We start from the raw sequence: 9,791 nt of genomic DNA, 5'->3' as shown, positions 1-9,791 counted from the left end.
GCATTGTGACTGGGTAGACGGGCTGGCGCTGCGCGGTCTCGCCGACCGCTGTCCGGCCCTTGAGGAGCTGGACCTCACCGCCTGCCGTCAGCTCAAGGATGAGGCCATCGTGTACCTGGCGCAGAGGCGCGGCGCAGGGCTCCGAAGCCTCTCTCTGGCGGTCAACGCCAATGTGGGGGACGCTGCCGTCCAGGAGTTGGCTCGAAACTGCCCAGAACTCGAACACCTCGACCTGACCGGCTGCCTCCGCGTTGGAAGCGACGGTGTCAGGTGCCTGGGCCTGGGATCAGTGGGATGGGAGGAGGGCAATCACTTAGCCTCTAGGAGTAGGGATGGGCAGTGATCAAAAGGCAGAACTGGGGTTTCTGCTACCACAGCACCCCCATTCTGAACAGGAAAGGCCTCTGGGATTGCCTCGACCAGAGAGCCCACAGTTGAGAAACTTTATTGAATCAGTATTATTTACACATTGGCAGTTTTCACCTACATAGATTTCTGGCTTTTCTTCAACCAGGGGAGTTGAGCAGTAACCCTTTTAAGAGACAGGAAGTCTCCAGTTCACTGGAGGCATTAGGTATATGACCCCGATCCAGGCCCCCTTCCTTGTGTATGGAAGCAAAAAGTATGCCCCGAGATAGTGGGATACATAGGGGCTTTGCTGGCTTCCCCTACCCTGGGTGTAGCTCTTTGGCGCCCTCAGCCTCACACCACACCTCCCCTAGGACTTTGGCGGAATACTGCCCTGCGCTGCGCTCGCTCCGAGTGCGGCACTGCCACCATGTGGCTGAGCCCAGCCTGAGCCGCCTGCGGAAGCGCGGCGTGGACATCGACGTGGAACCGCCGCTGCATCAGGCCCTGGTGCTGCTGCAGGACATGGCAGGCTTTGCGCCCTTTGTCAACCTGCAGGTCTGACCCACCCACTGATGAGGCACAGCTGGACTGTGTGTCCGGGCCTGACTATGAACTGTAGGAAACTGGACTGTGTGGGCCTCTGGTAAGAGGCCAATGCCCTACCCCACCCTGGAGCTTCAAATAAAGAGCTTTTTACCCCGTCCTGCCTGGCGCTGCCCTGTTGGAGAAAGAGGACAGGCACAGTCCCCCAGCACCCCAGCTCTGGGGCAGAAATGATCAGAGTGCACTCATCTCCTTGGGGCTACCTTTACTGTGCCCATGGGCAGCTCTGAGAAGTTAACATGGTGGAGAAAGGAGGTAAGAGAAGATGTAGAGAAGGGGTCAGGAGTTAGAGTGGGCCCTGTGTGGTGGTGTAGGGCTTCTGCATCCCTCTGGGATCTGAGCCTAGAAGGCTGTAGCGGAGTCTGGTGAACGGCTCAGTGGAAGCGGTATTTTCTGGCCGGCTTGAGGTTGATGTATGTGGCCTTCATCTCCTCGGCCTCAGGGTTCCGCACATCTTTGAATCGCTCCCCCTTGGTGCTCACTACCTGGTTGTCGATGTATCGGATCAGCTTCTTGGGGGCCTGTCAGGCAATCAGTCAGTGAGTAGCAGAAGCCAGGAGACAGTCTCCCCCGCTCCGCACCCCCTGCAGCCCCCGCTCTCACCTCCTTGGGAGCCATGGGCCGGTGAATCTTCTGATCCTCTGCACTATCCACCATCATGTACCTGCCAAAAACTGGCTGGGTGAAGCTCCTGCCACCTGGAAAACCCTTTAGAAGCCCAGCCCAGCCCAGTCCAGACTCACTTCTGCAGGATGAAGGACTTCAGCTCATCCTTTCGGGGGCCTCTGAGGCGCCTGGATAGGTCCTGCAGAGGGGAAAGCCTGGTCTAGACCCTAGGTCACCAGTAAGAGAAGTATATGTGATAGGCCAGGGGTGGGGGCTTAACACTGAGGAGGAATGTAGCTGGGGCCACATGGGTTAGGGAGGGAATGGCAGAGGATACCTGGTTGGGGCCATCCCAGGCTGGAGGCCCCTCCTTCCCCTCTACCAGCATCTGCACAGCTTCTTCCAGGTCCCCCCGAGCTTTGGCCAGCACCCACTGGGCCTGCTCCATCGAACAGGTCGGGAACACCTCCAGGAGTACATCCACCCCTGACAGCAGCTCCTCCTCAGCACTGGCTGCCTATGGGCATAAATGTTGACAAAAGGCAGTACTTCCTCCTTTTCTGCCCCTAACTCCCTCATTGGTACCCTCCTCTACCAACCTCATCTTGAGTATCCCCAGCAGCAGGAGAAGCCCTAGTCTCTTCTTTGAGCTGTTCAGGCCTCTGCAGGGGCTCTGGGGAGATGGGTACGTGACCTTGGACCTCAGAACTCTGTGGTTGCAGGTTCTCTTAAAGAGACAGAGAGCACCAGGTTTGCCAGTGCTTCGGGGATAGGGGTTATAAGTCATCCAAGTGCCTGATCCCCAGACTCACCTTTGTTCCTGGCACCACTCAACTGCCCTGAGAGCTTCTGCATCATGTCCCCTATTGTACCCCTGAAAAGACAATGAGGGTGGTAAGAAGGAAGACAACTCTGCCTACCCTCCACAATCAGCTAGCACCCCTCCTCTTGGCCCCAGGCAGACCTCACCTTGGGATATGGGCGAAGCCAGGCACATAGGCCTCCATCATCTCAGTGAAAGCCTCCATATCGAAGTTCTCCTCTGATGGACCCGAGGGGCCCAAATCCTCCAGGACCCCAAGTACATAGGAGAAGATGACCTCATCCAAGCCGCTGCAGGAAGGGGACAAGTCAACCGTGGGTAAAGCACCGGATACCTCCCGCACTCCCACCTAGCTCAAGGCTCCAGCCCTCGCCTTCATGGGGCCCATGAGCCAGACCTCAAGCCTTGAGGCCAGAGAATATTCCACCCTCCCTCAGAGCTCTGGTTTCCCATTTGTCCAACAAATGGGACAAGGACAGGATAAGAAGTAAAGCCATACCAGCAAATTATACTCAGCCCTCCCCCACCCCAGGAATAGGGCCAAGTGTTCCCATCCCAGTCTTTCCATTGGCCATGGCCCAGATCCTGCCAGGCAGCTCCAACCCTGGCCCTAGCACGATTCTTCTAGGAGAGCTGCTTCTACCTGAGGTCAGCCTCTGGGAGGTGCGTCTGGACAAAGGCAAGGAGGGCTGCACTGACGATCCTCTCCAGCTCCATTTTCTCTCCTCTTCTGAAAGGACACAGATGTCGGTTTATCAGGCCCTCTTCTGCCTGCTCCTACCCACTAGGCCCAGGGGCAGTCAGCTCCTCCCTCCTGCCCTGTGGAAACCATTTGTTGATGTTGCCCATAGCTTCCAGCTCTCCAACCCTCCCCCGCACCCCCAGGCAGAGCCAAGCCCTCTCCCTGCCCATCTCTCTACCTCCTCCAGCCTGAGACAGGGCAGGGTACTGTGGCAGGGGAAGGTTCCAGAGTGGCAGTGCCCCTCACCCCTCCTGATGACCTCTCTCCATCTCCCCACCCCATGCCCTAGCAGCAGGCCCAGACGCTGTGTCAAGAAGCCAAGGTCTTGGGGTCACATGCCTCCTGGCTTAGGAATCCCATCACTGAGAGGGCCACTTAGCCCCCAAGTCTAACCACAAGGGGCCCATTGTCCAGCCCCCCAAGGAGCAGGCTTAAGAACTGAGCACAGCCCTCCCCCCCCGCCAAGAATGGCCACCCACCTTCTGGCACAAAGGGGCTTTTCTGGCTCCAGGGCCCAGATAGAAGGGGTAGTCTTCCATGAATTCTCTTCCCGACCAATCCTTGCCCTTTTAGTAGCTTGGGACTATCTACAAAGGACTTTCCATCTTCCTTTCCAAGGCCTATGGAGCCCTACAAGATCTGGCCTTTGCCTACCTCTCCAACCTTTCCATTTCTTCCTCACTCCACTCCTGCCCCACTAGCCTCCTTGCTGTTCCTCAAACTTGCCCGGCTTCTTCCTCTCTCCTTCAGATATCCACATGGCTCATTCCCTCACCTCCTCCAGGGCTCTGCTCAAATGTTGCCTCTTCAGAGAGACATTCCCTGACTAACCTACCAAAATAGGTATTCCTCATACTCCTTAGTCCCTTATCCTGCTTTATTTTCTATATAGCTTTTATTACAGCTTAATGTTACTTTATGTTTATTTGCCTATAAACATAAAATAACCTACCTCATAGAACAGTGATGGCGAACCTATGACACGCGTGTCAGAGGTGACACGCGAACTCATTTTTTGGGTTGATTTTTCTTTGTTAAATGGCATTTAAATATGTAAAATAAATATCAAAAATATAAGTCTTTGTTTTACTATGGTTGCAAATATCAAAAAATTTCTATATGTGACACGGCACCAGAGTTAAGTTAGGGTTTTTCAAAATGCTGACACGCCGAGCTCAAAAGGTTCGCCATCACTGTCATAGAACGTACGTTTCAAGAAGAGGGAGGAGGGGAGGACTTTGTCTTATTCATTGGTATAATCCTAACACCTAGAAAAATGCCTGCACATAGTCGGTGCTCAATAAATACTTATCGACTTATTTCATTCCCACCCACATGTGCATGACTCCCAAGTCTGTAGTTGGGAGTCAGGAACACATAGATGGGAATGAATGGCTCCAGACACAAAGGTCCAAATGTCAGCCCTCCATCCCATTCAGAAGACTCAGAAGCACCTTAAATTCTACCCACTCTGAACTCACTACATCCTCCCAATATGTGTACATTCCCTCTCCAAATATGCACCTTCTCCTGTTGCACCAGCTGATACAGCAACTCATTCACTCAGCTGCCAAACCTGAAACTTGGGGCTTATCCTTGATTCCTCCCTCTCTCAGTCCTGCCTGTGTACTCAACCAATACCAAGTCCTGTCCATTCTATTCCCTTATTCGTTTCCATTCTATCCACTTCTCCCCAACTTGTCTGGCTTCTGCTCCATATCTCAACATTTCTTAGGCTAGGTCATGAGTTACTTTTTCAGGTTTTGCTCTAATTAGGTTGAACCATATGAGCTTGCCAATATTGCCTGTTTTTTTTGTCTTGTTTTTTAAATATGTTTTTATTGATTTTATAGAGAGGAAGGGAGAGGGATAGAGAAATAGAAACATCGACGAGAGAGAAATATCATCGACTGGCTGCCTCCTGTGCATCCCCTACTGGGGATTGAGCCCGCAACCCAGGCATGTGCCCTGACAGGGAATCGAACCGTGACTTCCTGGTTCATAGGTCAATACTCTAACCACTCAACAAACCAGCTAGGGCTTGCCTGTTTTTTATTTACAAAATAAAAAGAAAGGCCTAGCCGGTTTGGCATGGCCCAAGGACTGAAGGGTCTTGGAATTGATTCCGGCCAAGGGCATGTACATCGGTTGCAGGCTCAATCCTGGCCCTGGTCAGGGTGCATGCAGGAGGCAACCAATCGATGTGTCTCTCTCACATTGATGTTTCTCTTTTTAAAAATCAATGGAAAAATATCCTCAGGTAAGGATTAACCAAAAATAAATAAATAAAAGAAAGGATATGGCCCTTTCAAGTAGCATCAATGTTGGTTTCTGAGGCATCACACTCTTCTGTTTTCCTACCTTCCTGGCCATTTCTTCCCAGAGTCCCCTCTCTGCTGCCCTGTCAATGTGGTAGCTAAGCTCAGGCTCAAAGCTGCTTTTCCTCTCCCCTCACTCTGTACCCCCCCCCCCCCCCCTGGAAGATCTCATCTGGGACCACAACTTTATTTTATTTTATTTTTTATTTTGTTAATCCTCACCCAAGTATATTTTTCTATTGACTTTTAGAGAGAGTGGAAAGGAGGGGGAGAGACAGAGAGAAACATCGATGTAGAGAGACATCCATTGGTTGCCTCCCTCATGTGCCCTGACCAGGGCCAGGGATCAAACTGCAACCAGTACATGCCCTTCACTGGAATCGAACCCGGGACCCTTCAGTCCGCAGGCTGACGCTCGATCCACTGAGCCAAACCAGCTAGGGCTGGAACCACATCTTTATGTACCAGCTCTATGTCACCAGTTCCCAAATGTCCAGTCCTCTAGTCCAGTCTCCCCTTCTGTGACACCCAAGTCTTTTACTCCTCCAAAGCTGTCCTCAGTAAAAGGCATGTCCACACACCAGCTTTTCCGGTCACAAGTATGGGAACTATCCTGGATACATCCAATCAGTCACCAAGCCCTGACCATACATCTCTCAACACATCTACTTCCCTGCATCTTTATTCCCACTCGGCTCCATCTCTTACCTGCACGAGCTTCCTCACACTTCTCCCACAACCAGCTTTCCCCTAACCATCTATTTTCCACAAAAGTCACAGCTGTGTGATCTTTACAAAAAAAATGTTTTTACTGCTTGACTTCCCTTCAGATAAGTCAAGATTCTTTTTGTGGCCTTTGATTCAGGGCCTTACCATGCACCACTGGGTCACTCTGGCTTTCTTTCAATTTGCCAACACTCAAACTCTTTCATGGCAAGGGCCTTTGCATGAACTGTTTCCTCTGCCTAGGCAGCTTCCACCTCCACCTCTTCACTTGTCTAATTCCTTCAGGTCTGTTTTAAATTCCTTTTCTCAAAGGATGCTGTCCCTGACCCTCATTGCACACCGCCTTTTCCTCACTTAGCAGCACCTTTCACACTATTTGGACAATGTTGAATGTTTCTTCTAGTTGTTTCATAAGGGCAGGGATTACAAACCTGGCTTATTCATCAATGTACTCTTAGCATCTCCTGTGAAGTAGACACTCAATAAACACTGCCTGCCTGCTTTACAGGTGAAGAAAAGGAAGCTCAGTGGGTTGAGTGACTTGCCCAAAGTCACATGGCTTGACTGTGGTAGTCAAGTGTATATTGTAGGGGATAGGAGGATATCAAGACTTCTCAGTGGGCTGAGACAGGCCTACCATCTATAATCTGTTTCCTGGTCCCCTGAGTGTAACATAGAGTTGCTGTGACAGCACAGGGGTCACTTTGGACAGCAGGACTAAGAAGCTGTAGCCTAACCAGGGGGGCATGCCTGTCTCTTGCTCCAGACCTTAGCATGGGCCCTGGGAAGGAGCAGCACTTGTCAGACCAGGCATACCAGATCCCCTCCTGCAGCCCCCCCCCCAATAAGTCAGTCCCCTAGAGAGACCACATCTACCTTCAGTTACAGCAAATCATGGCCCCTGTCAGTTGCTTGGCAACCTCACTGGGCCAAAGGCCACAGGTGCTGCATACTGGTAAAAGCCCAATTTCTAGGGAAGAAGCTGTCAAGGATGTGTCTGATGCCTCTAGATTTCTAACCAAGGTCTGAGGGCTAGGGAGTTGTTACTGGGAAACTTCTCACTGTGTGCAAATAAAATGTCTTCTTCTCCGAGCTTTTGCACTAGCTTGTCTCCCAAGGGAACATCCTCCCTCCTCCTGTTCTTGAGCTGCCCAAACTCTACCTAGCCTCCAGAGCTTGCCACTTCTTTCTTTCACCCTTCTCCATCCCCCTGGCCTTCCGCATTTCTTTCCTGCCTAGAGGCTTCTAACATTTCTCCTCCATCGTCCCTGAATTGGGGAAGCTGCAGCCTGGGCAGCCAACCTTCTCCAGAGGAAGAACATGATCTCCATAAGACTTTCCAAATTCCAGATGTAGCTCACAGAAGCCCATTACTCCTGGGGGCTCTAAATCGAGATTCACTGATTATTGGCAAAAATGAAAGGTGGCCTTGTCCTGTCATAAGTCCTACTTAAATACCTTTGATAATGGTAATAATAGCTAGCCCTTACTGTGACTGCTTACAATGTGCCGGGGATGGTTCTATGCACTTTACATGTATTGACTTACCTAACCCTCACAATAACTCTAAAACATAGATACTAATATTATCATATTATCCCATTTACCTAAAGGAAATGGGGAACTGATAGGTTAAGTCACTTGCCCAAGGTCACATAGTGAGTTAATGACAGATTTATACCCAGGTAATATGGCTCCAGAACCCTCACCATTAACCACTACACTGCACCAAAGCTCATGATGTAAATGCTCCTCTTTCCTGGGCTGGCCCTCTTGCCTACTCCACCATCTCTGCTCACACCATTCTCCCCATTCATGACATCTTTCCCTCGGCCTCTCATTCTGCAGGGTTCATTTCCTCTCTGCAGCCAACCCTGATGGCCCCATCCTCACTGCCCCCAGCTGGCCTGAGCGCACCCCCAACACCAGGCACAGGCCTGGACTCTGCAGATGCTCCATACAGACCCTCTGGGAGAAGGAGGACCTGGGGGAAGGGGTACAGTTCCCTTGTGGAGGGGAGGTGCTCAAGGTGGAGGGAGCACAGAGGCCATGGGGGGGAGGAGTTCTGGGCGCCCGTGTGGAGTCGGGCCGTGGCACTCAGAGGGTCTGGCGTGGAGGCATTCACTGCTTCGCCCCGCCGCTCTGAAGCCCGGCCCCTGGGGCCCCGGTTCCACAACGCAGGTTCCAGAGGACATCGTGGTCCCCTCACCCCCCAGGCAGGTCTTAAAGGCGCCAAGGACGCTGATGGCACCAGGCATCCCGGCATCCAAAGGCGGGCGGGAACACACACGGGCGGAGGGGGCAGCACAGGAAGTGGGACGACAATGATGGCCGACCCCTGAAGCAGGAGCTCCCTAAACAAACGAGCGAGGTACCCGCGAGGCTGCAGGACCGTGGGCGCGAGGGCCTGGGGATGCGGCTGCGGCCCTGGGGGGACACGTGACGAGGAGGCCTGAGCAAGCTGGGAGGGGCCTTGAGACAGGCCACGGCGAGAATCAGAAATGGGGTCCGGGGGTACGGTGGGGGGACACACAGGACAGGTACCCGGGCCAGCGCCCTGCGGCTCCCCGGCCCTGGGCCGGGAGCGTGGGGGACATCACCTGCTCCGTCGGGCGCCGCCAGCTACCGGTCCCGCGCGGTGCAGCTCTCATTCCCCGGCCCCGCCAACGAGATCACAGGCGGGGCCCAGAGCGGTGCGCTCCCAGGGGCGCCGCGGCCACCATATTTGAGAAGGGCAGATGCCCGTGGATGGGCGTGGCTTCTGCTCCCTTTTCAAATTCGCCTCCGGGCTGGGCCGGGCCCCCGCCGCGGCCACGTGTGTTGCGGGGAGGGAGGCGCTGAAGTTGGAGGAGCCGCCCGTGGGTGGAGGCGCAGCGTCCGACTGTATCGCCGCCTGGTTCCGCGTCTTCCACCAACGACCCCATCCGGTGTCTTCCCATCCGCCTTGTTTCTTTGCCACAGTCTCCGCCCTCGAAACCCATAGCTTTCTCCTGCTCCCCTTGTCTCTCCGGCCTTCCGTAAGGCTCCCTGGCTGGATCTGGTGGCCCCTTTCCCCAGGCCTGGTCTTCTTGCCCAAACCCCAGCGCCTCTCCCCCTTCCTGTCCCGTCCAGGGTCAAGTCCTGTTACCCAATCAACTCTTCTGTTCCCCACCATATCTGTTCCCTTAACAGAAATGTCTCCCCAAGGCCGGGGGTTTGGGGGGTTACAGGGTCTGGGTCCTGGGTTGGGCGGGGGCGGGGGTGGGAAGAAGGTGTTCGGGTGAGGATCGACCTGCGCTCAGATCCCGGAGGCCCGCGGGCCATGCTCCCCGCCGTGTGGACGGGGCTTCTGTAGGACAGGGCACCTGAACCCCGAACCCAGCACGGCCTCCACTTCCTCTTTCTGTTCCTGCGGCCTCCGCTTTCGGGTGCTACCCTGTGGGGAAGCTACCCCGTGGGGAGTTTTCCTCTCAACCCCCCCCCCCCCCCCAGTGGGTCATTAGGGAAAGAGTTTCCTTTAAGAATGAGCTCATTCATCCCCAGTCTGCAGGGATGCGCTCCTGTTCAGGGCTAGTCCCTTTGAACGGAGCTGAGGACCCAGAGACTGTCGCTGCCCTCGGGAGTCTCAGTCCACGGTAGAAAG

General features: G+C 53.8%; 2 protein-coding genes across 3 annotated transcripts in view; one reads left to right on the top strand and one right to left on the bottom strand.

Moving 5' to 3' along the window:
* The window catches only part of FBXL15 (F-box and leucine-rich repeat protein 15), a 4,367-nt gene extending 3,313 nt beyond the window's left edge, over nucleotides 1-1,054 (top strand). The window contains exons 5-6 of the mRNA XM_014549383.1: nucleotides 5-270; nucleotides 723-1,054. Of these exons, the coding sequence (XP_014404869.1) occupies nucleotides 5-270; nucleotides 723-912 (456 nt within the window). The 3' untranslated portion in view covers nucleotides 913-1,054. The remainder of the gene's footprint in view (nucleotides 1-4; nucleotides 271-722) is intronic.
* A 90-nt stretch (nucleotides 1,055-1,144) lies between these two features.
* Nucleotides 1,145-8,929, bottom strand: CUEDC2 (CUE domain containing 2). Of its 2 annotated transcripts, none has more exons than XM_005878252.2 (9): nucleotides 8,770-8,929; nucleotides 3,027-3,113; nucleotides 2,530-2,673; nucleotides 2,373-2,434; nucleotides 2,160-2,287; nucleotides 1,898-2,077; nucleotides 1,698-1,759; nucleotides 1,558-1,618; nucleotides 1,145-1,475 (listed from the first exon to the last, which is right to left on the bottom strand). In XM_005878252.2, exons 2-9 carry the CDS (start codon nucleotides 3,098-3,100, stop codon nucleotides 1,329-1,331), a joined length of 858 nt encoding a protein of 285 aa, XP_005878314.1. In that variant the 5' UTR covers nucleotides 3,101-3,113; nucleotides 8,770-8,929; the 3' UTR covers nucleotides 1,145-1,328. The 2 variants fall into 2 exon arrangements, with proteins under 2 accessions (XP_005878314.1, XP_014404898.1); XM_014549412.1 differs by having other exon boundaries at nucleotides 3,027-3,110.
* Nucleotides 8,930-9,791: the final 862 nt, after the last annotated feature.

This window comes from Myotis brandtii, unplaced genomic scaffold (assembly GCF_000412655.1).
Source record: "Myotis brandtii unplaced genomic scaffold, ASM41265v1 scaffold550, whole genome shotgun sequence".
Lineage (NCBI taxonomy): Eukaryota > Metazoa > Chordata > Mammalia > Chiroptera > Vespertilionidae > Myotis > Myotis brandtii.
The sequence above is the reverse complement of the archived record's forward strand: the minus strand, read 5'-3'. Positions and strand labels throughout refer to the sequence as shown.